Source organism: Maylandia zebra, linkage group LG1 (genome assembly GCF_041146795.1).
Source record: "Maylandia zebra isolate NMK-2024a linkage group LG1, Mzebra_GT3a, whole genome shotgun sequence".
NCBI lineage: Eukaryota > Metazoa > Chordata > Actinopteri > Cichliformes > Cichlidae > Maylandia > Maylandia zebra.
The window spans coordinates 32918539-32944724 of record NC_135167.1 but is presented as its reverse complement, the minus strand read 5'-3'; the positions used below and the strand labels follow the sequence as shown (position 1 = coordinate 32944724).

Below are 26186 nucleotides of genomic sequence, written 5' to 3'. Positions count from 1 at the left end.
GATTTTGCTCTCTGCAGGCGAGGATTTTTTGTTTAGAGGATCTTTGTAAGCCTGTATTTACTTTAAAAGAAGGGAAGCACTTCTTCATTCTACAGAAAAGGTGACACATTACAGATGAGTTCATAAAAAGTGTCTCTGTCACTCTTTCAAGGCTCTGTCATATGGAAGAAATATAGTATCATCAGAATTCAAGTATTTTTAGACATTGAATTTATGACACTGAATTTTTATCCTCCAAATTTCCCTGCAAAAATATTCACCTGCAAAAATTCACCTGCAAAAATTCACCTGAAAAAAATTCACCTGCAAAAATTCACCTGAAAAAAATTCACCTGCAAAAATTCACCTGCAAAAATTCAACTGCAAAAGTGATGAACTTTAATGACCCAAGCCAGAGCAATCAGCACCAGATCGAGTCGAGTGGCTCTCAGCCAATTAAATTACGCTGTTTGATCACATGACACCGTTAGCCAGCAGTGTGTCTCCTAAAAGAGAGCTGTTTAAAGGTGAGTGATTAAGTTTTTCTCCTAAATAGAGATCATTACAGAACGCCTAGTCCTACTTAAAATCCCATTTATTATTATTTTTTTTTTTTTATCATCTACTCGAACTAAGGAAAACGTTTGACTAACTCAAAGACAATTTCCACGCCTCCCCTGCCTGACTGCAGAGGCAGTTTTGAATTTAGGAGCGCCAAGATGGCAGCGGCAAACCCTGGCGGCTCTCCGGTGAGTATATATATATTTTTTTATCTTCAAGTTTGTCTTTTGAAACCTTAATTTTATTTAAATCCGTTGCTCACGTATAAAGTACACAGACGGGGTCTTTGCTCAACTCGTCTGAGGCGTGTCTCACTAAGCGCTACATGCTAGCATCCTGCTAACCGAGCTACCCTTTACATGCTGTGCTTTAGAAAATAGGATACTCGTTAAAAAAAATACTCCGCAGATATTGATAGATAGACGAACACTGCAAATATAATGTTGGAAACGAGAACGGCCTTTGGTGAAGGGGTAAAATACACCATGAATAAAGCCATAGAGTGAATGGCTGCCATGGTTGCAGAACAGCCTGATTTAATGACAAGAATGGGGAAGAGTGAGGTGAAGTGAACCACAGCCACAAAACACGGTCAGACAAGGCGGCAAAAGGGCAGTGATCTGTCCGTCAGTATGAAGTTGGTGTGTGCTTTGGTGAACAAAAACTCCAGACTGGTAGCAGGAAGATGGGAGACTCGTGTTTCACTGGAATAGTGGTGAATTAAAACATCCTTTGTTGGGGACATTTCGGTGTAAATGCATCCATACAGGCAAGACAGAGGCAGACCAGACAGTGAAGAAAACAAGGCAAACATTAGAAATATAAAAACGGAAATATAGGATGAGTCGGGGATGAGTTCCTGCCCCAAGTGGAGGAGTTCAAGTATCTCGGGGTCTTGTTCGCGAGTGATGGGAGAAGGGAGCCGGAGATCGACAGACGGATTGGGGCTGCAGCTGCAGTAATGCGGACGCTGCACCGGTCCGTCGTGGTGAAGAGGGAGCTGAGTGTAAAAGCGAAGCTCTCAATTTACCGGTCGATCTACGTCCCTACCCTCACCTATGGCCTTTACATGACTAACGTCCCCTCTTCTCCCTACCTCACATTAGCCCCCATCTTTCTTCCAGGTGGAAAAGACCCGTCACCTTCTGGGAGAGGCGGCTCCCGTGGGAACAGCTCCCACCACCAAGTCCCTGAGTGAGTCTCTGTCCCCCAGCGTGAGCTCCAGCACTCTGTCCACATCCACCTCCGTCTCCTCGCAGATCTCCAGCACCACCTTTGAAAGCGTGAGAAGGAGCTGGCCACCAAGGTGAGAAAAACGTGGGCTTAGTGGGCGTTCTTGTTGCTGCCTTCTTCCTTCTCTGCTCGGTCTTGTTCCTGTTGTGTTGTAGTGCCTGCGCCTTCTGACACACACCTTCAATACTGAATACAACCAGCTGGTGAACAGCATCAGTGACTGCAAGGTGAGAAATAATACAAAGAAATTAAAAAATAGCCTTTCTGTGTCACATCAGGGAGTTCCTATATTGACGTCTACCTCATCCTGCTGTTGTTTCACTTCAGCTTTCTCTCATCTCACCGATCGGACGTGATCCATCCGTGACGAGCTTCAGCAGTGCCACCCTCACCCCTTCCTCTACCTGCCCCTCTCTCGGACTCCCGCTGTGGCTCCATGGGCCAGAAGTAAACATATTTTTAGGAACATTGACCTCGATCTGCAAACGGTTATTGACAGGTTATCTATTTGATTCTAACTTGGTGTGATTTGTGTTAAAGGACCCCTGAGAACAGCTCACGTGCCTCCAGTCCCTCCTGCTCAGACTGTGAAAACTTCCCGATGGTTCCCACTCTGGAGACCTCCTACCTTGCGCGGGCTGCAAAGAACGAGTTCCTGAACTTGGTGCCTGATATTGAAGAAATGCGACCAGGGTGAGTAATGCCATATTAACCCAAATACTGTCACTATGACATGTGTCTCACAGACCAAATGTAAGTCGACACTCATGTTCTCTAGTTCAAGCAGAAATGATGTGGATCGATTCAAATTCCTGAGCCTGGATGATTTCAGCTGGAAACAAACCAACTCTGCTTCTTCCTCAGATAATTCAATTCAATTTTATTTATATAGCGCCAAATCACAACAAAAGTCGCCTCAAGGCGCTTCATAGATACAGAGAAAAACCCAACAATCATATGACCCCCTATGAGCAAGCACTTTGGCGACAGTGGGAAGGAAAAACTCCCTTTTAACAGGAAGAAACCTCCAGCAGAACCAGGCTCAGGGAGGGGCGGGACCATCTTCTGCGACCGGTTGGGGTGAGAGAAGGAAGACAGGATAAAGACATGCTGTGGAAGAGAGACAGAGGTTAATAACAGATATGATTCAATGCAGAGAGGTCTATTAATACATAGTGAGTGAGAAAGGTGACTGGAAAGGAAAAACTCAATGCATCATGGGAATCCCCGGCAGCCTACGTCTATTGCAGCATAACTAAGGGAGGATTCAGGGTCACCTGGTCCAGCCCTAACTATATGCTTTAGCAAAAAGGAAAGTTTTAAGCCTAATCTTAAAAGTAGAGATAGTGTCTGTCTCCTGAATCCAAACTGGAAGCTGGTTCCACAGAAGAGGGGCCTGAAAACTGAAGGCTCTCCCTCCCATTCTACTTTTAAATACTCTAGGAACAACAAGTAGGCCTGCAGAGCGAGAGCGAAGTGCTCTAATAGGGTGATATGGTACTACAAGGTCATTAAGATAAGATGGGGCCTGATTATTTAAGACCTTGTATGTGAGGAGCAGGATTTTGAATTCAATTCTGGATTTAACAGGAGAAATCTGCTCTCTCTTTCTAGTCCCTGTCAGGACTCTTGCTGCAGCATTTTGGATTAGCTGAAGGCTTTTCAGTGAGTTTTTTGGACATCCTGATAATAATGAATTACAGTCGTCCAGCCTGGAAGTAATAAATGGTAAATGCCCTGTATTTATATAGCGCTTTACTAGTCCCTAAGGACCCCAAAGCGCTTTACATATCCAGTCATCCACCCATTCACACACACATTCACACAATAAATGCATGAACTAGTTTTTCAGCGTCACTCTGAGACAGGATATTTCTAATTTTAGAGATGTTGCGCAAATGGAAGAACGCAGTCTTACATATTTGTTTAATATGTGCGTTGAAGGACATGTCTTGGTCAAAAATGACTCCAAGGTTCCTCACAGCGTTACTGGAGGCCAAGGTAATGCCATCCAGAGTAAGAATCTGGTTAGATACCATATTTCTAAACTTTTCAGGGCCGAGTACAATAACCTCAGTTTGATCTGAATTAAGAAGCAGAAAGTTAGCGGCCATCCAGGTCTTTACGTCTTTAAGACATTCCTGCAGTGTAACTCATTGGTGTGTGTTATCTGGCTTCATGGACAGATAGAGCTGGGTGTCATCTGCATAGCAGTGAAAATTTATGCTATGTCTTCTAATGATGCTGCCTAGGGGAAACATGTATAATGTAAACAGAATTGGTCCTAGCACTGAACCCTGTGGAACTCCATAATTAACCTCAGTGTGTGAAGAGGACTCTCCATTTACATGCACAAATTGGAGTCTATTAGATAGATATGTCACAAACCAAACTGTACACTGGTAAACTGTTACAATAAAAAAGACCGTAATTTTCTTTACTCTTCTTTATTTATGTAACTTTTGTTTTCACTGGCAATTTAGTATTAGGTTAGGACAAAAAACAAATTAGGAAGGTTAAAGACAGAACATTACTAGATTGTGGTTTTAATTAAAATGTAGCCTTTGACAATGCTGAACACATGAGAAGCTACTTTAAGGCATATCACCCAATTTGTAATATTGCTAAACATTTCTTAAGGCAGACGAGTCATGCTGGCTGGGTCAGTGTCATTTTTGTTGTAATTGATGTCTGGTTTGTTCTGTTCCCTAGTGATGGGTAGGGATGGGTACCAGTATCCGGTGTTCTGACATAATCCTTGAAATAGTAATAACACAGTATCCTCAGCAAAGATGAATTAAACAAGTTTTATTTTAATGGAAGTTTACTTCAAGTCTTCAGATTTTTACTGTCTTTTATTTGATTACTTTAAAGTATATGATTACATTAGAGTAATTAAATAAAGACAGTTTTGATGGAGCTCCTGAGCCAGCCCAAGCTCTCTATGAAGACGAGGAAAAACTCCCCTGGGGGGGCCAGACTGACGGGAAGAAACCTCGGGAAAGCCCATTCAAAGAGAGATCCCCTTTCCTGGGATGGCTGGGGGGGGTTACAGGAATTCCAAAACACTGAAATTTAAAGTGGGCCAATTAAAAAAAATTATTTCCTGAAAAAAAGAAAGGTAATTCATACATCACACATAAATGATAACGTCTGAATTGTGTGTGTTTGTGTGTGTGTGTGATAGGCTTATCTCAGCCAAGTGTGATGCTGTAGCTCCTCCAGCGTCGGCCGCGTCTCCGGGACTTTGGTTAAACACGCGTCCAAGAAATCCCGGCAGTCTGGAAAGAAAGGAAAGAGAAAAAACATGAAGATGATAGTTCCAGTGGTCCAAGCCATCAGTCAGTCTTGAAGTGTGACGTTTTCTTACTTTTGGACAGATGTCTTTTGAATTTCAGGCGCTTTTTGAGGAAGCTCGTGGTGTTAAAGTCCCCGGCATGAAGCGCTTCGTACAGAACCACTCCCATTTGCCATACCGTGGTGGGTCCACACCTGTAGCAACTGCGCCCGTACCACTCGGGAGGGGAGTAAATTTCTGTACCTAATAAACAGACACAATTGCAATTTCTTCTAAAACAAAAGGCGAAAATTGTGACATCTGTGAAGAGCAAGAGCAGAATATGTTACCATAGAAGACGCGGTACTGCGACTGCTCCTTAACAAAGCAGCTCAGTCCAAAGTCGATGATACGAACACGCGGTACATCTGAGCCGGTCTCAATTAGAATGTTCTCACTCTTGATGTCCCGGTGAAAGATGTGTTTATCCTCCAGGTGCTTCGCAGCATCAACCAGCTGCTTCAGAATGACCTGGAAATAGAGCAGGGCGATATGACCAAAAATATTTATCACGATATACATTTGAAAAGTTGTGATAACGATATAACTGACGATATAACTGACGATATAACTGACACTAGACAAAATACTCCACAACTTTATTAGTGCAAAAAACCCCATAAATGTATTTTCACTTAAACAAGCAGCTGTTTTTTTATGTGCATTAAAGTTATATAAAAATGTAACAGTGCAAATGCAAATTCCTCGCTGACAGTTTAACCAAAAGGCATTTCCAGTGGAAATTGGCCGACATATCCTCAGCATAACCATGTAAAATATCCACAAAGCTTAAAAAGAGGTTATACACACACAATACGGTAATATCACGTTGAGGTGCAGTACGTATCACTCCGCGAGGCGCCTGCCTACGATAGCCGTAATGCTCCGACAATCCATCGAGCGGTGCGGCTTTGTAGCTTAGCAAAGTCGCCGTGTACATAAAATCGTTTTGAGGTCAGTAAACACAACCAGAATTCATACATAAGGCACACGGGATTATAAGGGGCACTGTCGAGTTTCAGAAAAATCAAAGGATTGATTTTAAGTGTGCCGTATTTTCCAAACAACACGGTAATAACGACGGCCCGCTAGCATGCGCTACCAAAAATCGTGCTTTGTTGTGTATCTGACGGACGAAAGCTAAACCAGTTCCACACCACTAAAGTTGCAGCATTTTTACAAACCAGTTCTGGTTCATCCGTTTCATTCAACGATCCACTTTTGCTCTTCTCTTTCTGCGTCACCGCCATCTGCGTATGAAAACATAGGCACTGCGCATGCGCGTTTTACCTATTCTAGCGCGATATTTCATTTTCCTATCGTTGCCCAAAATTACACCGGTATTACCGTGAATGGTATGATATAGCCCAGCCCTACCTGGAAACGATGAAAAAGACAATAATCAATCAATGGGTTAATGTTTCTCTAATACTCTGTGCTTTGATTGAATGATGTACAGTCTAAGACTCTTCTAAGGCAAGTCAACTTGCCTTGGCCTTGTCCTCTGGCAAAAATCCTCCATTTTCTTCTATGTATTTATCCAGGTCCACAGCGGGGACAGGTCTCTCCATCACCAGGATCAGCTCTCTGCCAAAGTCAAACCACTCCAACAGAGACACTGGGGCTGATGTTTCCACTGATCCATCTGCTTCAGCTGCAAGCTTCAGCATGATGGCAACTTCCACTGACACATTCTTCCCGTTATCATCCTGAAATATTTCAACAAAGTGGATGATGAGGCACAGACGTTCCACAGGTGAACGCTGCATGCAATCCACTAATGTAAAAACAATTCAAGTCTTGCACATTTACCTTCACTTTGCAGTACACTTTCCCCTTTGGGATGTGTTTGATGGCCACCTAAAAGACACAGGGCATTGATGAGCATTTCCTCAGTATGACATCATTAAAGGTGTAAAACAGCATACATCTCAGCTTACGATATTATCCCTTATCTGCATTACTGCCTGTCTTACTACCACCATCTGAACACTTACTGGTAAATGATCCTTTATGCGGTAGCCAGCAAACACTGCTCCGCATCCTCCTTCTCCAAGCCGGTGCTCCTCCACGTATCTCGCTTGGAAGTCACCTAAACAGACAAACACAAATTGGGTTTTACTACAGCTGTCACACAAATTACTCTCTGCTGTACCCTAAATGTTCATTTTGCTCTTCACCTGAATATAAAAGCTAAGCTGCTTGCTACTTACGTTTCTGTTCAGCCACTGACTTTTTGGCAACGGTTTTGGTTTTGTCCTGGTCCACGTTCTTTTTCTTAGGTGGGTCCCTGGTGTCTCCCGCAGCTTTCCTTTTGCCAGCCTTTTTGTTTTTACTGCAGCTCTCTGAAATCTCTATGCTGCAGTCTGCAGATGTGGAAAACACCAAAAGCACGTCAGCTTATTAGATAATAGACACAAATATCTCCCAAACACTAATATCTTCAAACTAGCAACCAGATGTACACTTAATCTACCCCTCACTCAACTAATTAGCCTACCTTTACCAGTGTCCAACCAGGAAGATGCCTGCCCCTTGTCACCGCTCACATGCTCAAGAAGTTTACGCTTTTTTGCTGTATTGGTTGTCCCCGCTTCATCTTGTTGGACCTTTCGCTTGACTCCCCCGACCACATGAGCATCTGAGCTGGTGGAAGGACCAGCCTGCTCAGTGACCCTCCTTCTTTTTATGGGGGTCGTTTTTTCAGGACTGGCCTTTCTTTTAGCCATCCTGCTCTTACAATCTATAAACAACAACAACACATTAGTGAAAAAGAGCGCTCGACATCAGGACTAGAAGGATTTTGATGTCATTGAATTTTAAATTAGTATTGCTTACAATATAATAACAAGTTTATCCTTTTGATAAAAAACACACCAACACGAGTCCATACTAGGTCTACTAAGTCTAGATACTGATGACACTTGTTGCTCTGTTTTCACTGCTCAGTCCAAGAATAAACTTGTCACATTATTTTACCAAAAGACAAAGTGCCCCAGTAACCTTTCTTTGATTAGACATGTTGCACTCAGGTTAGTTTCAATCAAAACCAGGATTTAAATCCTCTAAAAATGAATCATTTTATACACAGAGCCTCAACATTGTTAGAAATGTACATTCTGTTATTTAGGGGATTTTATTTTTTACTTACTTTGATCTCCTGGATCTTTCTTATCTGCCTCAGTCGTAACTTTTCTTGTTTCCTTTTTCATCTTAATTTTTAAAATAGAAAATGTCACCTTAATGAGTGAATAGTCCTTCAAATGTCTGGATGCTTGACTTTTCTAACTAAGCTGTATAAGTCAGTTCTGTAAGTGAGCTTTAAAAGTAAACTCCGGAGTCTATGGCAACACAACATTAGAACCTTGCCTTTTAGTGACATCACTAAAAGGCAAGTAGTTTAAAGAAAAACACTCTGGCATTTCATATAATTCAGTAATTTCACATTAAACTTTCTTTCATTATCCTTTCATTATTTGTTTAAAGACTTGATGTGTGGATGCTACTATGAAGACTTCTAGTTGAGCAAACACTAATAAACACTGACTAGTTTATCTGAGATAAAATATAACACTTTTTTATTAAGTCAGTGTTAACTCTGTTTTTTTCTGTTAGGATCATTCAATAGTATCAGAAGAGAAAAGAAAAGTATGTTTTGTTTTGTTTTTTTTCTTCAAGATCTGTTCACATGTACTTAGCAAGAGTGAGTACACAGCGTTAAAAAATGGTACTTAGTGTAGTGAGGAAGGCGAAAAGCAAAGAGAGCATATGAAGGTAATATTGAAGAAGGCGCAGTTTTGAAGTGGTGAAAGGCAAAGGCATGAGTGCAAGCGTAATAAAAGGTAATAGGAGAGATGTCGAGCAGGCGGAGGACTTGGCTGGAGCAGGAAAAGGCAAAAGGGGAAACGCGAGTGCACGTCTGAAACTCCTTCACTGTCAGTGAATCCTAATTCTTAAGACTAACTAAGAAGAATAAATCTATGTATGAATGTCGTTTTGAGCACATCTCCTCTTTCTACTGATCAATTCTTCCACCTAGTGGATCGATGATAGTATTGCAGCTTGTCTCGTCACCTGTTGTGTGTTTTGTGTGCTCCAGAACCTGCGTCCTGTTGGAGTACTGTACGTAAAACACACAAACACTGGAGTGAACACAGCTGCTGAACATCTCTATATTCATAACTTCTTCCTGTTATCTCATATCTGTCTCCCTTCATCTGTGTAGGAACGGTGTACAGATGTATGAGTATGTCACTCCTGCTCCTCCACCTAACACCTCCACTCCAAACTAAGTTTGCTCGGCTGCTTTGGTTCACTGATCTGCAAGTATCTGTCATTTGTTTGCAGATGTCTGCAGGAATTATTGTAATGATCCATTAATGGTGCCTGATTTCATTCAGTTTTACAGCTTGTCTCGTGTTTTTGAACTGCTTCCCTCACAGTTGTACACAGTGCTAACATGTGCTCTTACTCTGTGTTTTATTCCTGAAGAAAAAGAAAGTGCCCAGCCCAGCAGGATGAAGATGGGCCATACGTCAAGAAGCCGCCAAATGCCTTCATGCTCTATCTCAAAGAGCAGAGGCCAAAGGTCATTGCTGAACTCAACATCCCTGGAAATGCAGCCGTAAATGCAGTGGTGGGACAGAGAGTAAGTGTGTAACTCTGCATACATTTATGCATCTGTTAATGTTGTCTGCTCATGTTTTTGCATGTGTCCCAGCTGTCCTGTAGTTATGTGTAGTAGCAGTGCTCACAGTGTGTTCTTATGATCTTCTGTCCACAGTGGAAGTCGCTTTCAAACGACCAGAAAGCCAGATATTTCAAGCAGGCTGAAACAGAAAGACAGAATCATGCCAAAGAGCATCCAGCCTGGTCGACCAAAGAAAACTATGTATGTCCAACAATAATTTCATTATAGACGATTGGACTGATTTCAATTGAATTAAACTGTTACTCCTGTTATTTCAACATCTGTCTTTGTGTAAATAAATGAAAAAACAAACAAAAGATGCTTCTGTCATAAGTTACAGCAGGATGAAACAACCTTCATGTAGTTCTTGTTTTTAACACTGCAAACCTTCTTTAGTTCTTTTGTTTCCTTTCATATTCAGCACACATCTGTCAGTGTCCACTAACTGTCAGGGAAAAGCCAGATAAAAACACTGTGGGGTCTTTTGGGACACGTGCTCGTTGGGTTTACTCATAGATATCAGAAATGATCTGTTCTGTATTCAAAGGATACACGAAGGACGTTTGTATTAAATGCAATATAGCGACTGATCATATGCTGCTTTCTTTGGGGGCTTTTCACCACCATGTTACACAAATCCAGTTTCTAACTGAAAAGAAAATCCTTCACCATTTTCTAATCAAATTCCCTGGTTTCCCATGTCAGAGATGTCATGGCTGAAAGGATCATCGCATATTGAGCTCAAAGCTAAACTCTTGTGTAGGGCCTCTTTCCATGTTGTACCATTCATTTTAAAAAGTCCTGGTAACAAGAGACAGAGGTGACTTGATGTATTACAGTTACTTCCCAATTTACAGAAATGATGTGACTTCTGACATTTTCCTAGCAGGAAATGTGCTACTGTGGGACACTGAAAGAATAAACAGCAAGGCACGTTTTGTTTTAATAACTTTTCTTTACTTCATTTGTATGAACTAGGTTTACCTTACAAAATCTTATACTGTATATAATGTTTTATGTTTAATTCATGTCAATGTCAGCTCGTGTTTACTTGGGTGAGCAGTACCGGCCCACAAAGAGAATGCTCTTGGTGGGTTTATGTCGGATGAAGAAGATGAAGTGATGGTCGGCAACAAACTCAGCGGGAATCGTTATAGAGCGGACTTCCATGTCAACCCCAGTGGCAGCAGCAGCCTCAGTTCCTTCTTCATTTACATCCACCAAAGCCTTGTGGACAACTTTGGACACTATCAGGTCATTTGCTGGAGACATTCCTAGTAGATGAAGAGCCCAGAAATCAGTTGTGTTTTTTTCTTTACCAGATGATGTTTTGCAGTTTTTGTGCTCTCAATATAACTGTATAATTGATTCAGTGTGTCTCATTGGTGCAATATTTCTCACCAGAGAAGTCTCTCTTGTAGATGTCAAAAGCGTTCTCCATTCCCATGTTGGTCAGGATTTTCTCCAAGTCATACTTCTCCTCCATCTTAAATCGAGGGAGCTTGACATCAACCTCGTTGGGGCTCATCATGTCTGGGCGAGTCCAGTCCACAAAGTTCTGATAGGTCAGCTCCTTCTCCAGCTGTGTGGATACAGTGTCACTAACTTGTCTGATTGAAACTGGACATTAAAGTACTGGTAAGTGCATCTTACCTTTTCCAAGCCTGTGGTATCATCTTCTATGTCATTAGGCAGGAATATGAGCATGCTGAGGTCATTTCCTTTATACGGCATCTCAAGAATCTGTCCAGAAACATTGTTTTTATTTATTACTCCATCAAAGATGATCTGACTTCCTAATCTAGAAATTTAGGCTGATATTTGTAAAAGACAAGTTTTAGATCATGCTGGTGAAATCCTGTAATAAGCTGAAAGTGATGGATGTTACCTTGCAGTTGGCCTCAGGAATGGTCGCAAAAGGAAATTTACTTTTCTGCTGCATCATCTTCACCGGCTTAGTGTCGTTCTGAAAAATAGGGGAGACAAGAGAAATGTTTTTTGTGTTTAGTCTCAAAATGATCTCAAAAAGTTCTGTCATGGTTTTATTCCAGCCATTGAGTGGATTTGGATGTAGAGCACACGTCACAACACAACTTGTTCTTGTTAGCCGAAGTTTGTGATGTGCTGTTGTTTGAGATTTATTTGAGAACTTATTGGATATTACATGAATAATAAACTGCATTGCATAACTGCATAAAGTTGGAAAGTGATCGTCCTAAAAGCACGATTTTATCCCCTCAGAGCTCCAGGCTTTATGTTCTCATTCAGCAAAGTCCACAGCTCGTTTGTAGTATGACAGATCAAAGTATAACTGCACCATCCTATGCTGCCTTTCTGCACTGTTACCTTGTTCAGTCGAAACTGCGCATCAGCAGTCTTCTCCTCCTTAAACTGCGTGTTCCAGCTGCCCTTGAAGTAAATGGCATTCACGAGAACCAGCTTCGTCAGGCTACCCACTGCATCCTGGCTTAGCAAGTCCTTGATTTTATCTGGTAAAAAGAATTTATGAAAACTATTAACTATTACCAAAGATGCACTAGTTACTGTACAACATCTTCAGCTATAAAATCAGAAAACAGGGCAACAGCAAGATGGTTTTTATTTTAAAAAAAGGGGGAAAAAGCTTTATGATCAGTATAACAGGGAACAAAAAACAAAAATTCAAGCGTAGGCTTGAAGCCACTGAGGTGGTTGTTAGCGGGGGTGACGCGATGCTTCTGGTATGCATGAATTAATTAAACAGTCCAATAACTCCAGCAGTACTTATCTTGTCCTTTTTGGTCTTTGTTCCAAACATTTTAAGATAAAAGCGCAGCGGTCACAAACGTTTTGCCTTCTTATGATTAACAACACACCTGACGCTGATTACGTGCGTCCACCTTAAATACCTTACATAAACCTACCATACAGGAACTTAAAAAGGTGGAATCCTCAGTGGTGCTTGGTGCCACACCCTCAGGGACTTTAATGTTATATAAAAACACTGACAGCTCAATATCTGCCTCAGTCACTCTCCCTGATCCAGCTGAGTCACCAATAGGAAAAATCTGCTTTTCACAGGAACTTGGTAACAGCAATAAGAGAATACGTAGTTTATTCCAAGAAGATATCGTCTCTCTCCCATATATAACATCTTATTGGAACCGATATGTTCCAGATATCAAGTGGAAGACAGTCTGGATGGTCCCCCATAAATATTTGATTGTAAATAAGGTGAAAGAAGTCTCATTTAAAATTCTACATAAATGTTATCCAGCCAGTCACTACATGGTCAAATGTAAAAGGGACATAAATACTAATTGTACTTTCTGTGGGGATCATCCAGAAACTGTGACACATCTTTTTTGGTACTGTTCTTTTACACAGAGATTCTGGAAGGAATTTAGCAGGTTTGTTATTGTCCATATTTTAAGGGAGTTTTCTTTACGATGGGAAAATGTTTTATTCTGTTTGTTTAAGTTCCCCAAGAAGTATGAGAAATGTTTTTTATGATGAATTTGTTCATACTTTTAGCTACATTTTTTATCCATAAATGTAAGTTTACTAACAAAACACCATATTTCTGTCATTATTTTAAGGATGTGGAAATGTACATACAATCAATATCAGACTCCACCAACACAAAGGCTCTCAAAACAATACATGTATGTGTATTCTTATAATTGTTACCTTTTTCTTTTACTCTTGGCTTTTTGTGTTCATGTTCTGTTGTTTTGTATACTTCATCTGTTCGTATGTTGTATACTCATTGTTTGTTAAATAAAGTTTAAAAAAAAAAGAAAAAACTTAAAAAGGTTACCTCTAGCGGCAACATGAGGTATCAACCCAAAAATGGCTCCTACAAAAATAATGGGATTAAGATTGTCTCATTTCCAGCAGGTGGCACCACAGTCCTATAACCCTCATAGAAAGTCCTTGTATCCTATTATTATAGATGGTAGATTTATAAATGGCCTGTATTTGTATCGTGCTTTTATAAAAACAATGAATGAATTTCCTGCTGCACTTAAGATAATATAAAGATATAGAATCAATAGCAGCCAATCCTAAATGGGCCTGAAAAATAAAAATATGTTAAAGACACAAGTGATCAAAGTAGAAGTACCCATCACATAATATAATAAGAATAGAAGAATTGGCCTGCTATTTACAGCAACATACTGCTGTGATGGTTTTATTAATAGCATGAAACCAAACAGTAAAACCCAGAGATAGTGCTGCTTAATACTGAATAGAAATTAGACTGGAAGAACTGGAAACAGAAAATAATGTGGACGGTGGACAATCCGGTAATAATGTCTCAACTGAACACAACACAACTGATCCCCAAGGATTTACAGTGGAGATCATTTAAAGTTACATTATGCTTACCTTGTGTCTGCTTCTCCACCCAGCTGTTGATGTGGACCCTGGCCTCCTCTGCATTTCCTTTGAAGTCCACAGACTCGAGCTTAGCGTTGTAATGCTTTTTGGTGCCTTTTAAAAATTCCTGGAATTGTGAAAATAAGTCACTCGAAACAGATTCAACAAACTACGGAGACTTCAATCAAGTTCAGTCACTGTGTTAAAACATTTTCAGTCCTTTGGATGCAGTTGAAGCTTGAACTAACCAGTCAGCCTTTGTCTAATAAAAGATTAAAGCAAATAGCTTGTTGGATGCCAATTTAAGTAGCCAGCATAGAAAAATACACAGATTGTGGGTAAGCTGGTTTGTAACGTTTCGGTTCAGATGGCAGCAGTTTTTGCTGACAAATGTAAGTTTTAGTATTTCTAAGTATTAATAAATTAGTGTTTTACTTCTTTATATATTTCTTTATACTATTTGCAAATATTTTAAAAGTTTAATCTGCTGTGATGACTGGAACACAAAGGAGAGAAATGGTGCCTTGTCTCTTGTTATGAACTGTAAATAGCTAAGTGCTTAGAGCAGCTGGTCCTAGCACACTTCAAATCCTGTCTCCCCCCCACCCTGGACCCCCACCAATTTGCATACCGCCAGAACAGGAGCACAGAGGATGCAGTCTCCATCGCACTGCACTCTGTCCTCTCACACCTGGACAACAACAACACCTACGCCAGAATGCTGTTTATAGACTTCAGTTCAGCATTCAATACAATCCACCCCTCACAACTCATCAGGAAACTGACAGACCTGGGCATCAGTTCCCTCATCTGCAAATGGTTACTGGACTTCCTGACCAACCGCCCCCAACATGTCCGGCTGGATAACCGCTGCTCATCTACCATCACAATGAACACCGGTGTACCACAAGGCTGTGTGATGAGCCCTTTCCTCTACTCCCTCTTCACCCACGACTGCAGACCTGCTGATGGTTCCAACACCATCATTAAGTTTGCAGATGACACCACGGTGATTGGCCTCATCAGTGACAACGATGAGGCCGCCTACAGGGAGGAGGTGGATCGTCTGGCTGAGTGGTGCGACACAAACAACCTGCTGCTTAACACCGAGAAGACCAAGGAGCTCATCGTGGACTACAGGAGGAATGCTGACCCACATCCACCCATCCACATTAAGGGGACGGCTGTGGAGCGTGTGAGCAGCTTCAAGTTCCTGGGAGTCCACATCTCCGAGGATCTCACCTGGACGACCAACTGCTCCAAGCTGGTCAAGAAGGCTCACCAGCGCCTCTTCTTCTTGAGGACTCTGAGGAAGAACCACCTGTCCTCAGACATCCTGGTGAACTTCTATCGCTGCACCATCGAGAGCATCCTGACCAACTGTATAACGGTCTGGTATGGGAACTGCTCTGCCTCGGACCGGAAGGCGTTGCAGAGGGTCGTGAAAACTGCCCAGCGCATCGCCGGAGCACCACTTCCTGCCATAAAAGACATCTACAGGAAGCGGTGTCTGAAAAGGGCTGGGAAAATCATCAAAGACCCCAGTCACCCATCACATGGACTCTTCACCCTCCTGCCCTCTGGGAGGTGCCACAGGAGCCTCCGGACTAAGACCACCAGGTACCGGAACAGCTACTTCCCCACAGCTGTCAGACTCCTGAACTCTGCCTCCTGACATCTGACCCACGTTAAACTCATGCACTGAACATACACACCCCCACAATGGACAACTGTACCCTCAAACACACAATAATAACATGGAGTGAACCACCACTCACAACCACTAGCACTTTATATAGCCTCTGTAGAAACTATCTACACCCTCACTTATCTTAACTGCACTACTGTATAGCTCTGTGTAAATAATCATTCTGTACATTCAATAATCTTTAATCCTACAACTGTTTACAACTTGCATAGTTGCCGGGGATTCCCATGATGCATTGAGTTTTTCCTTTCCAGTCACCTTTCTCACTCACTATGCATTAATAGACCTCTCTGCATTGAATCATATCTGTTATTAACCTCTGTCTCTCTTCCACAGCATGTCTTTATCCTGTTTTCCTTCTCTCACCCCAACCGGTCGCAGCAGATGGTCCCGCCCCTCCCTGAGCCTGGTTCTGCTGGAGGTTTCTTCCTGTTAAAGGGGAGTTTTTACTTCCCACTGTCGCCAAAGTGCTTGCTCATAAGGGGTCATATGATTGTTGGGTTTTTCTCTGTATCTATGAAGCGCCTTGAGGTGACTTTTGTTGTGATTTGGCGCTATATAAATAAAATTGAATTGAATTATCTGAGGAAGAAGCAGAGTTGGTTTGTTTCCAGCTGAAATCATCCAGGCTCAGGAATTTGAATCGATCCACATCATTTCTGTTTGAACTAGAGAACATGAGTGTCGACTTACATTTGGTCTGTGAGACACATGTCATAGTGACAGTATTTGGGTTAATATGGCATTACTCACCCTGGTCGCATTTCTTCAATATCAGGCACCAAGTTCAGGAACTCGTTCTTTTGCAGCCCGCGCAAGGTAGGAGGTCTCCAGAGTGGGAACCATCGGGAAGTTTTCACAGTCTGAGCAGGAGGGACTGGAGGCACGTGAGCTGTTCTCAGGGGTCCTTTAACACAAATCACACCAAGTTAGAATCAAATAGATAACCTGTCAATAACCGTTTGCAGATCGAGGTCAATGTTCCTAAAAATATGTTTACTTCTGGCCCATGGAGCCACAGCGCGAGTCCGAGAGAGAGGGGCAGGTAGAGGAAGGGGTGAGGGTGGCACTGCTGAAGCTCGTCACGGATGGATCACGTCCGATCGGTGAGATGAGAGAAAGCTGAAGTGAAACAACAGCAGGATGAGGTAGACGTCAATATAGGAACTCCCTGATGTGACACAGAAAGGCTATTTTTTTATTTCTTTGTATTATTTCTCACCTTGCAGTCACTGATGCTGTTCACCAGCTGCTTGTATTCAGTATTGAAGGTGTGTGTCAGAAGGCGCAGGCACTACAACACAACAGGAACAAGACCGATCAGCTCCGAGCAGAGAAGGAAGAAGGCAGCAACAAGAACGCCCACTAAGCCCACGTTTTTCTCACCTTGGTGGCCAGCTCCTTCTCACGCTTTCAAAGGTGGTGCTGGAGATCTGCGAGGAGACGGAGGTGGATGTGGACAGAGTGCCGGAGCTCACGCTGGGGGACAGAGACTCACTCAGGGACTTGGTGGTGGGAGCTGTTCCCACGGGAGCCGCCTCTCCCAGAAGGTGACGGGTCTTTTCCACCTGGACGAAAGATGGGGGCGAATGTGAGGTGGGGAGAAGAGGGGAGGTTAGTCATGTAAAGTCTGTACTCTAAGAAAAAACTTTTTAGAATAGCACTTTGGTCTTTGAGCTGAAAAGTCATTTTTCCCTCAATGATATTAAACAGATTTATTTCTTTATGAATCTTTTAAGGCCCCACCTCCTGCAGCTGCTCCATCTTCTCCAGCTCCCACTGGTGCTCTAGGATGAGGCTATCTCCTCTGGGCCTCCAGCCGGCCAGGTTCTCCTCTCCACGCACATAAGCCACTGATGTGTCCAGGACCTTCCTCCTCCTCCTCTGCATCCCTGCTCAGGACATGAGCCCTCATTAGGATGAAGCTCTCCACAGAATTATGATAAAACAGCTGCCGTTCTTTAAACATGTTTCATGGCCGCTCACCTGAGCTTCCAGTGTCAGACATCTTACACAAGCTCAGCTCGTAGATCCCAGTCACTCGGTTGTTATAATGAAGCAGAAGTTTTGAACAAGGAAACTTTGTAACGAAATGCCAACGACCGCCTGTCTGTTTTCAGGGCTGTATTTGAAGCCATGCTCCAATCAGGCAAAGTTTTAAGTGTTGCACATTTCGATGGGTTTCTTTCAGCTGACATAGTTTCCATTTGGGTCATGTGGTGTTAGATACCCCAGCGTGTGGTCATAGGGTGAAGAGCCCGGACGATTAGTGGGATTTTAGGTGTGGTGTAAAAATGACGCTGCAACTTTAAAAACGTTGTTGCTTTAAGGATTAACGTACAACCATACTTGGGCTGAGTTTGACACTGGTTCTCTTCAGTAATTAAAATAGCTTTAACACATGATAAGCTCAAATGTCAGCTACACTGTGACAGTCGAGGGGCCACACTCAGATATATTTATTCGCTTGTTCTCTTTGTGTGATAAGAGTTTCCATCTGAATTTAACCCTTGTGTGGGGCTGATCTTTCATTTCATTTTATTTCAAGCTCAGATTCTTTGCCTTTGGCACATTTTCTGTGACGAGACTTCAAACCATTCCCACCGTCCTTATTAATCAACATGGTGAAGTGATTCTTCGCAAGGTGATGGGATAGGAAGAGTTTCAGAAAATGAGGCCTTTTGTCTTTATTGGAGAGGTCAGTGCAGACAGGACGGATGGGGGGAAGGCGAGGGGGGAATGACACACAGGAAACGGTGTTGGTCAGACCCAAAGACAGGCGTGGGCAGTGAGGACTCTCACCTTCAGACTCACTGTCTAATCAGTCTGACAGTGAGTCTGAAGACAGAGCAACCCAACACACGTTACTATGTTCATCATCATCATCATTGTTTATTTATATAGCACTTTAAAAACACACAAGGCTGACCAAACTGCTGAACAATAGAAACATAATAGATACCATAAGAATAATAAATACGATACAATAATAAACATAGCGAAAAACAATAAAATACAAGTCAGTCAACCACTGAGTCAAAAGCCAGTGAATAAAAATGCGTTTTCAATCTGGATTTAAAAACCAGCACTGATGTCGATTGCCTAATGTGAAGAGGAAGATTATTCCAAAGCTTAGGAGCCACGATAGAGAACGCTCGGTCTCCTCTCAGTTTCAGCCGTGATTTGGGGACTGAGAGCAACAGCTGCTCAGCTGACCGGAGCGACCGAGTGGGGACATAGGGCTTCAGCAGGTGCCAGACCATTTAAAGATTTAAAAACCAATAAAAGAACTTGAAAATGAATCCTAAATTCAATTGGAAGCCAGTGCAGGGAGGCCAAGAGTGATGTTATCACTAAGCAGGACATTAAATCAAATTAATGAGACACCAAAACAAGAGCTGGAGCCCAAGACAGCCATGAAGTCACAGTGTACACAAATACACAAGAAACACAGAAACCAGCTGGGTGGATGTGGCTCGGGAACCTTCTGTTACCTTGAACGTCGGTGTTTTGAACGCTGGCTGCTCCAGTCTGCTTGTATTTGTCCAAGATTTCCCCTCATATCTTGGTTATGGTTATTTTTTCTTTTATTAAACTGATCACACTCCTGTTCATGAATAGAAAAAAACCCCATCAGTGTATTTTCACTTAAACAAGCAGCTGTTTTTTTTGCATTAAAGTTATATAAAAATGTAACAGTGCAAATTCCTCGCTGACAGTTTAACCAAAAGGCATTTCCAGTGGAAAGTAGCCGACATATCCTCAGCATAACCATGTATAATATCCACAAAACCTGAGAAGGTTGGAGAGAAGGTAGGCGAACTCTGCTGGGATCTGCGTTTAACAAAGTGTCTAAAGACGAAACAAAGAAATCTTTCTGTAAATGTTCAGATGCACAGACTGGACTGAAAAAGAGTGAAAAAGCAGCTAACGTCCAAAAATAAGAAAACTTTGAAAGAACTCCAAAAAAACCTGGAGAACTTTTGCTCAAAAAACAGTTTTGTTTTTTTTAAATTACAAGGCAATCTGACAAAATGTCATCAAATGAGACTCAAGACTTCTGCAGGTCTCTGCCATGACTCAATTTTTTTTCTTAACGGCAGAAACAATTGTTCCTTTTTTACTTTGTTTCTATTTTCTCTTCTTGTTTTTATCTGTTGAACAACAAACAACATTCATGCTGATTCACATAATATCCTGTCTCTAATCTCTGGGATTTCCTCGTAGCTCTTTGATGCAAAGAACATCCATCAAACGCTCCAGCTTGTGCTCAACATCATCGTGAACGGTGAAGGTACTCTGACGAGAAAATACTCAGTCGACCTTTTGGTTGATTTGTTAAAGAACCCCAAAATAGCTGATTACCTAACAAGGTATGCAGATAATTCACAGCTCTTTTCCTGAATAGCTGCTTTAAAACTCTGCTGAAAGCCTTTGTCCATTTCCAGGTATCCCCACTTCTCGGCATGTGTGTCTCAAGTGTTAGGACTGCTGCATTGGAAAGACCCAGACCCTGCAGCCAAGGTGAGAGACGACAAATATGATAACCCACACCAGCTGTGCTTAACTCTGTAAGTTCCCAGTATTCCCTGAAACCATCACGTGTGACACAGTTTACATCAGACGTGATGCAGCTGACGTCAACACTGACCTTCTTGTGGTAACAGAGACTTAAAAAAATAATAATAAAGCAACAAAGTGGGTCGCTCTTTGACAGTAAATTCCAGTGCGGTCCGCTCCAATCTCCTCAGGCTGACTCTCTTCTAGGCTCTCCTGACTGTTCCCTTTACATGCTGATGATGTGTCTTGTAAATCTGGATCCCTTTCCAGCAGGACGCTCCTCTTTTTCAGACAGTACCTCAGCTGCTCTCTCTCCTGACAGTCAGCTGTCCACCTCTGCATGGCCAGTCGAGCCAGCGCCGGCATTTGAGGCAGAGCTCGGAGCAGAGCGGGCAGCCAGGCTGAGCACGGAGCAGAGGTTGAAGGTCGCAAACTGACATCCACGTCTTCCAGAGAGCCCAGACCTCCTGCTGCAAACAGACTGCACCAACCGTTGTCTCCCACCAAGCTGTTGTAGGACAGATCCAGTGCACGGAGTGAGGAGAGACAGCCCCGTCTGCACACGGCAGCTGCACAGAGGAAGAGGACCCATTGATAACTGATCACTTTATGCCTGTTCACTTTACTGTTTTGTTCACAATGTTTCTGATGGAGACAAAAATAACACCGAATAGTTTCATTGTTTTGTTTTATACGACAGCTACAGATGCTGGCAGCATGAAATAAATGAAAGAAATATCAATTTCCTTCAGGCTTTACTTGTCTTAATATACATTTATGCAGCCTAATGATCCACTACAGACCAAAAAAGAAAAAGTATAATGTCATTGTGTGTTAGTTACCCAGATGTTGCATGTCATCAGTGGTGAGCTCGCAGCTGCAAAGACGGAGCTCGCTGACGACTGATGGCTGCAGAGCATCCAGCAGGAGCGCCAAGTGACCGCCAACCACTTTACACCAGGAAATATCCACCGTGCGCAGATAGGACACCGCCAGGGCTGATGCATAAACACAAAGTTTTCACCATTTCAGGCTAGAGGGTGGAAGAGGTATTCAGGGAGAATGACTTGAAGGAAAACTTCTATAAATAAACAAGTGTGTGTGTGTGTGTGTGTGTGTGTGTGTGTGTGTGTTACCCAGAGCAGTGAAGGACTCGTTGCTCATGTAGCAGCTGTTGAATGGCAGCCTCCTCATTTGTGTCGCAGGGAGGGCGGAGACCAGCAGGTGGACCACACCTCCCACTTCCTTATTGGATGACACATCAAGCTCGGTCAGTGCAGTGAGAGAGGGCAGCACCTGGACTGAAAAACAACGAGTCACATGACTGCTGCAGCGAGCATGCGATTAGTGTCCGGCGTGTGAGATTGGTAGCAACTGACTCAGAGCCTCTAGATCATCTCGCGTGAGGCAACACAGGTGGAGGTCGAGTCCCTCCAGGTGTGTGACGTGAGCCAGGTGAAAGGTGAGGCGGCTCAGTCCACCAGCTAGAAGCAGCTTTACAGTATATTAATCAGAACAATGCTGCTCTCTAATGTATCTTGGTAAAGTGCAGAAAAATCTAATGTTTTATATGATACAGTGTGATTTCAGTAACATATCATAATGGAGGCTTCAGCAAGTACTTACGAAGGAAATCTTTCCTCTGCTCTTCAGTTAGTTCATCAAATACCTCCCAAAACATCTGTATGGTGGGGTGGCGGTCATGATATCTCCAACCATAACTTGTGTTCTGAAAACAGTGAAAATGACTGTTATAATCATAGAGTTTGTAAGGTCAGGCATACACTATGTTGCCAAAAGTATTCCCTAACACATCCAAATCATTCAATTAATGTGTTCCAATCACTTCCATGGACACAGGTGTATTAAATCAAGCACCTAGGCATGCAGACTACTTCTACAAACATGTGTGAAAGGACGAGTCGCTCTCAGGAACTGAATGAATTCCAGCATGGTAATGTGATAGGATGCACCAGTGCAACAAGTCCAGTCATGAAATTTCCTCGCTATTAAATATTCCATAGTCAGCTGTTAGTGATATTATAACAAAGTGGAAGTAATTGGAAATGACAGCTAGTCAGCTGATGCTAAGGCTCATAGTGCACTTAAGTCACCAATATCTGCAGTCTGCTGTTGTTACAGATGTCCAAACTTCATTGGTTTCCATGGCTGAGCAGCTGCATCCCAGCCTTACACTGACAAACACAATGCAAAGCGTCAGATGGAGTGATTTAAGCATCTCAACACTGGACTCTAAAGCAGTGGAGATGTGTTTACTGGAGTGACGAATCACACTTCTCTGACTGGCAATCCGATGGATGTGTCAGGGTTTGGTGGTTGCCAGAAGTACTTGTCTGACTGCACTGTGCCAAGTGTAAAGTGTGGGCATGTGTGCACATGGCTGGGCACCAGTGCACAATACAAGGTCCATAAAGACATGGATGAGTGAGTTTGGTGTAGAAGAACTGGACTAGCCTGCACAGAGTCCTGACCTCAACCTGATAGAACATCTTTGGGATGAATTAGAGCAGCAACTGTGAGCCAGGCCTTCTCCTCCAACGTCAGTGTCTGACACCACAAATGCACCTCTGGAAGAATAGTCAAAAAATTCCCATAAACACACCTAAACCTTGTGGAAAGCTTTTCCAGAAGAGTGGAAGCAGTTATAGCTGCGAAGGGTGGGCTGACTATTATATTATACTATCATACAAAAGTCTGGATTAAGACTGAGATGTGACACAAGTTCATATTTGTGTTAAAGCAGCCGACTGAATGCTTTTGACAGTATGCAGTACACAGTTATTGTGCTACAGGACAGCTGTGAAACTACAGCCTGTGTCTGTTTGGCTGACTGTACCTGTTTGAACTTTTCCCAGTCATGCACGTCCTGGCCGACCAGCACTCCCTGCAGCTCCTCTGGTCGAAACAGCCTCACCAAATCCTGCTCACACACCAGGAAGAAGCCTCGCTTGAACTCCTGGAACAGATTCTCCACTGATGTGTTGAAGGCATGATTCACATAGGCCTCCACAAACTCCTTCCTGTTTAGGAGGGAAAATTTTGAATCAGCAAACATTTCACAAAGACAAAGGTGCTGCAGATGAACCTCACAAACACTTCATGTTTTATATTTACCTCATATTAAGACCTACTAAGGACCTGATTGTTTTTAATTATGTCCTGATACATAAAACCTGAGAGCTCACATAACTGCATATGCTCAGAATAGACAGCACACATCGATACAAATTACTGCCTTGCAGCAGCAATCTTCAGACCATCACTATGAGCTCCATACAAGGTTACACTGTTCCTGTTATTAACAGCAGGGGGCACTATCAGCCACAGACTGGGAGCCAGATATGCTCTGCTGGTGCCTCATTGTTACAGAGGAAAGACTCTATAGTGAGAAACAGCTGAGGGGGAAACACTGATCTGGAAACGTCTGAGTGTTACAGAGGATATACATAGCACTGTGGTTCAGTGTCACACAATCACAAACAAATACAGCAAAGTACTAAAAAGGGTGTTGCCTCCAAAGATTGCTTTTACTGGTTTGGAGCTTAGGAGGCTTAATAACAACAGGCATGAATGAAGACAGATCAGAACAGCTGTTTGATCACAGCATCCAGTACCAACACAATCATCCACACTCAAGAGCCTGTTGGCTTCAGAGTCAGCAGCTGAATGTCTAAAATATCAAATGTCATTTTTGGTCCATCAGCTACAGCATGAACTGCTTAAAGTAAGAAGCAGCCTGAAGCCCGACAGATTCATCTTTCCAGACTGAAAATATCTCAGAGTGAACCAAGTGGTGCGTTTTCAGGGTGATCTCACAAAGTCAAATCCCTTTAATGATGTTCTGTCCTGTCTTCCTCTATCAAAAGCACACAAACACTATAAAACATTGTTTCGGTGCTTTAGGGTTTTGTTTTCTACACAGAGGTATAGCACGACTAGACCCTAAAGGCAGGCTGCTCACCTACAACCAGCTCACGAACATCTTTCCAATGGAGCTCGCTGCCTTTCTCGTGGATGAGGGTCACTGTGATCCTCCGCTGGATCCCCTGCAGCAAACATAACAGGAGCTCAGGATCACAGTGAGCACAGCTAGAGCAACATTACGCTTTAAAAGAAGATATTCAACTGTGTACAAAGGAAGCAGTTACCACTGTGTGAGTAATAAGGAAACAACATGTGCACCAATCCTGTACCTGGTGCAGCAGGTAGGTACCATGACAGGGCAGGCCTCCACTGTGATCCACGATGGCTGGGATGTACCTGTGCATGGAGGGAGGAGGTGACACAACATCCCAACTTATAATATTCTTCCTGGAGATCATTTTTATGGTTCCTTTAAAGCTTGTGCGTGAATATAACACTCCAGATGGATACTCACTCTCCAGTGGGCTCCAGCTCGCTGATCTCAAACCAGACCAGCAGGTCGTACTTGCTGACACACTGACCCAGGTTGGATTTGGTGATGGTGTTCAACTTGGAGGCTGCAACTGGCACACACACACACACACACACACACACACGCACACACACACACACACACACACACGCACACACACACACACACACACACGCACACTCAACGTTAACAAGTGGGAATTTTTCTGGATTTAAGAGAAGGTGAATAAAAGTGAGCAGTATTTACTACATGCTTTGGGTGACTAAATGGAGGATGGATAGGTGACATGAAAACACTACTGACCCTTTATACTGAGCCAATAGCTCACACACTTCTATTAAATCTGTCTAAAGAGCCAGTAATCACAGAGGATAGATACTGGAAGAAAACTGAAATGTTAGGAGGAACTAAATCACACATTACAACACCAGTGGCAGCACCCTGCTGTCTCACACATCGGGATCACGGTCCTGTTGAAGCGGGATAATTGCTAAAGCTCACAGTTGCATTCCTCTATACTCAATATGATCGAAAAAACTATTTTAACAAACAATTAAAAAATGAACAAGTAAAAGATCTACTATAGCCAAAAGAAGACCATTTACAGACTATAGCCCTGTCAACAAGTATTTGCCTCCTTTCTCATTTCCTATCTTATTCCATATTTGTCACACTTACACCTTTCACATCAATACATTTATAACATTAGACAACAATGTCTAATATTCAACGGCAGTTTTCAAGGGCAAAACGCTATCCAAACATACTTGGTCCTATATGAAAAAGTAATCACACAGAAAACCTGATACCTTGTGTGTCACCTCTGACACCAACAACTGCAGCAAGCGTTTGGTGCTAGAGGTCACATTTGGACTCTGGACCTCTGTGGAGTGTGCACATGATCTCATTACTGTCTAAAAATCCAAGGAGTGCTGAATCATTGAAAAATACACAGTAACAGGTGTGTAGCATCGCTAACTAGGTAGCAACAAGCCTCTAACACAGTGTGTATGCTAGCGGCTAATCTAGCAAACAAATGAACAGAGTGCTTTTAGCTGTTGCACAAGGATAAGATGATAAACTGTGTGTCTTTTTTATAATGACCTGCTTCAATTTACCTTAATCCAAGGAGTGCTCAGTGTGGGTAAATCTGCCATGAGCAGATAAAGTGGATGAGTGGGACTAGGTAGGTGTGCCGAAAACAGGCAACAAAGCTGACGCTGAAGAGTGTGCTGAGAACATAGTGGCGCCGCCAGCAGGTTTCCGGCTAGCAGGAAGACTTTGCAGTAACACCTCCAACATTGGCAGTCCCATTTTGTGAAAGCCAATAAAAAAATAG

At 42.7% G+C, this 26186-nt stretch overlaps 5 protein-coding genes and 1 long non-coding RNA gene across 8 annotated transcripts; 2 read left to right on the top strand and 4 right to left on the bottom strand.

The window, feature by feature from the left end:
- The first annotated feature begins 307 nt into the window (after positions 1 to 307).
- LOC112436372 (uncharacterized) lies at positions 308 to 6866 on the top strand. Of its 3 annotated transcripts, XM_076885193.1 has the most exons (7): positions 308 to 506; positions 616 to 728; positions 1665 to 1846; positions 1929 to 2000; positions 2101 to 2220; positions 2314 to 2466; positions 6655 to 6866. In XM_076885193.1, the coding sequence occupies exons 1-4, from the start codon at positions 458 to 460 to the stop codon at positions 1942 to 1944; spliced, it is 360 nt and encodes a 119-aa protein (XP_076741308.1). In that variant the 5' UTR covers positions 308 to 457; the 3' UTR covers positions 1945 to 2000; positions 2101 to 2220; positions 2314 to 2466; positions 6655 to 6866. The 3 variants fall into 3 exon arrangements, with proteins under 3 accessions (XP_076741308.1, XP_076741320.1, XP_076741315.1); XM_076885205.1 differs by having other exon boundaries at positions 401 to 728; XM_076885200.1 differs by having other exon boundaries at positions 401 to 728; positions 1647 to 1846.
- Positions 4562 to 8514, bottom strand: LOC112433683 (serine/threonine-protein kinase pim-1-like). The gene is made up of 9 exons (XM_076885143.1): positions 8262 to 8514; positions 7611 to 7853; positions 7324 to 7476; positions 7108 to 7202; positions 6923 to 6970; positions 6601 to 6819; positions 5401 to 5581; positions 5144 to 5314; positions 4562 to 5054 (listed from the first exon to the last, which is right to left on the bottom strand). Exons 1-9 carry the CDS (start codon positions 8320 to 8322, stop codon positions 4963 to 4965), a joined length of 1263 nt encoding a protein of 420 aa, XP_076741258.1. The 5' UTR covers positions 8323 to 8514; the 3' UTR covers positions 4562 to 4962.
- LOC112436355 (transcription factor 7-like 1-B) lies at positions 6729 to 10117 on the top strand. The gene is made up of 4 exons (XM_024805848.2): positions 6729 to 6866; positions 9336 to 9432; positions 9602 to 9758; positions 9894 to 10117. Exons 1-4 carry the CDS (start codon positions 6842 to 6844, stop codon positions 10026 to 10028), a joined length of 414 nt encoding a protein of 137 aa, XP_024661616.2. The 5' UTR covers positions 6729 to 6841; the 3' UTR covers positions 10029 to 10117.
- A 618-nt stretch (positions 10118 to 10735) lies between these two features.
- LOC112436470 (leukocyte elastase inhibitor-like) lies at positions 10736 to 16588 on the bottom strand. The gene is made up of 7 exons (XM_076887527.1): positions 16580 to 16588; positions 14172 to 14331; positions 12147 to 12289; positions 11689 to 11766; positions 11454 to 11543; positions 11202 to 11382; positions 10736 to 11074 (listed from the first exon to the last, which is right to left on the bottom strand). Exons 1-7 carry the CDS (start codon positions 16586 to 16588, stop codon positions 10848 to 10850), a joined length of 888 nt encoding a protein of 295 aa, XP_076743642.1. The 3' UTR covers positions 10736 to 10847.
- A 2150-nt stretch (positions 16589 to 18738) lies between these two features.
- LOC112432928 (leucine-rich repeat-containing protein 31) lies at positions 18739 to 23570 on the bottom strand. Its single transcript, XM_076887524.1, has 6 exons — positions 23566 to 23570; positions 23288 to 23471; positions 22057 to 22159; positions 21567 to 21731; positions 21273 to 21428; positions 18739 to 20999 (listed from the first exon to the last, which is right to left on the bottom strand). Exons 1-6 carry the CDS (start codon positions 23568 to 23570, stop codon positions 20542 to 20544), a joined length of 1071 nt encoding a protein of 356 aa, XP_076743639.1. The 3' UTR covers positions 18739 to 20541.
- Positions 23571 to 24681: 1111 nt separating this feature from the next.
- On the bottom strand, positions 24682 to 26166 carry LOC143412327 (uncharacterized). Its single transcript, XR_013099018.1, has 3 exons — positions 25966 to 26166; positions 24830 to 24938; positions 24682 to 24711 (listed from the first exon to the last, which is right to left on the bottom strand). It is a non-coding gene; the product is annotated as an uncharacterized LOC143412327 (long non-coding RNA).
- Positions 26167 to 26186: the final 20 nt, after the last annotated feature.

Excerpts from the sequence above, each read along its gene's own strand:
- LOC112432928 (XM_076887524.1), bottom strand. Across the intron at positions 21,732-22,056 it reads GCAGAGGAAAGATTTCCTTC|TCCAGGTGCTGCCCTCTCTC; the intron begins GTAAGTACTTGC and ends GTTGTTTTTCAG. Across the intron at positions 21,429-21,566 it reads CGAGTCCTTCACTGCTCTGG|CCCTGGCGGTGTCCTATCTG; the intron begins GTAACACACACA and ends TTTATGCATCAG.
- LOC112436372 (XM_076885193.1), top strand. The coding sequence starts at position 458 with ATGACACCGTTAGCCAGCAGTGTGTCTCCTAAAAGAGAGCTGTTTAAA. Across the intron at positions 507-615 it reads TAAAAGAGAGCTGTTTAAAG|GAAAACGTTTGACTAACTCA; the intron begins GTGAGTGATTAA and ends ACTCGAACTAAG. Across the intron at positions 729-1,664 it reads CAAACCCTGGCGGCTCTCCG|GTGGAAAAGACCCGTCACCT; the intron begins GTGAGTATATAT and ends TCTTTCTTCCAG.
- LOC112433683 (XM_076885143.1), bottom strand. The coding sequence starts at position 8,322 with ATGAAAAAGGAAACAAGAAAAGTTACGACTGAGGCAGATAAGAAAGAT. Across the intron at positions 6,820-6,922 it reads AAGTGTACTGCAAAGTGAAG|GATGATAACGGGAAGAATGT; the intron begins GTAAATGTGCAA and ends GAAATATTTCAG. Across the intron at positions 5,055-5,143 it reads CAAAAGACATCTGTCCAAAA|ACTGCCGGGATTTCTTGGAC; the intron begins GTAAGAAAACGT and ends CTTTCTTTCCAG.
- LOC112436470 (XM_076887527.1), bottom strand. Across the intron at positions 11,767-12,146 it reads CGCAGTTTCGACTGAACAAG|AACGACACTAAGCCGGTGAA; the intron begins GTAACAGTGCAG and ends CCTATTTTTCAG. Across the intron at positions 11,383-11,453 it reads ATACCACAGGCTTGGAAAAG|CTGGAGAAGGAGCTGACCTA; the intron begins GTAAGATGCACT and ends GTATCCACACAG.
- LOC112436355 (XM_024805848.2), top strand. The coding sequence starts at position 6,842 with ATGATGAGGCACAGACGTTCCACAG. Across the intron at positions 6,867-9,335 it reads GAGGCACAGACGTTCCACAG|GAACGGTGTACAGATGTATG; the intron begins GTGAACGCTGCA and ends TCATCTGTGTAG. Across the intron at positions 9,433-9,601 it reads CTGCTTTGGTTCACTGATCT|AAAAAGAAAGTGCCCAGCCC; the intron begins GCAAGTATCTGT and ends TTATTCCTGAAG.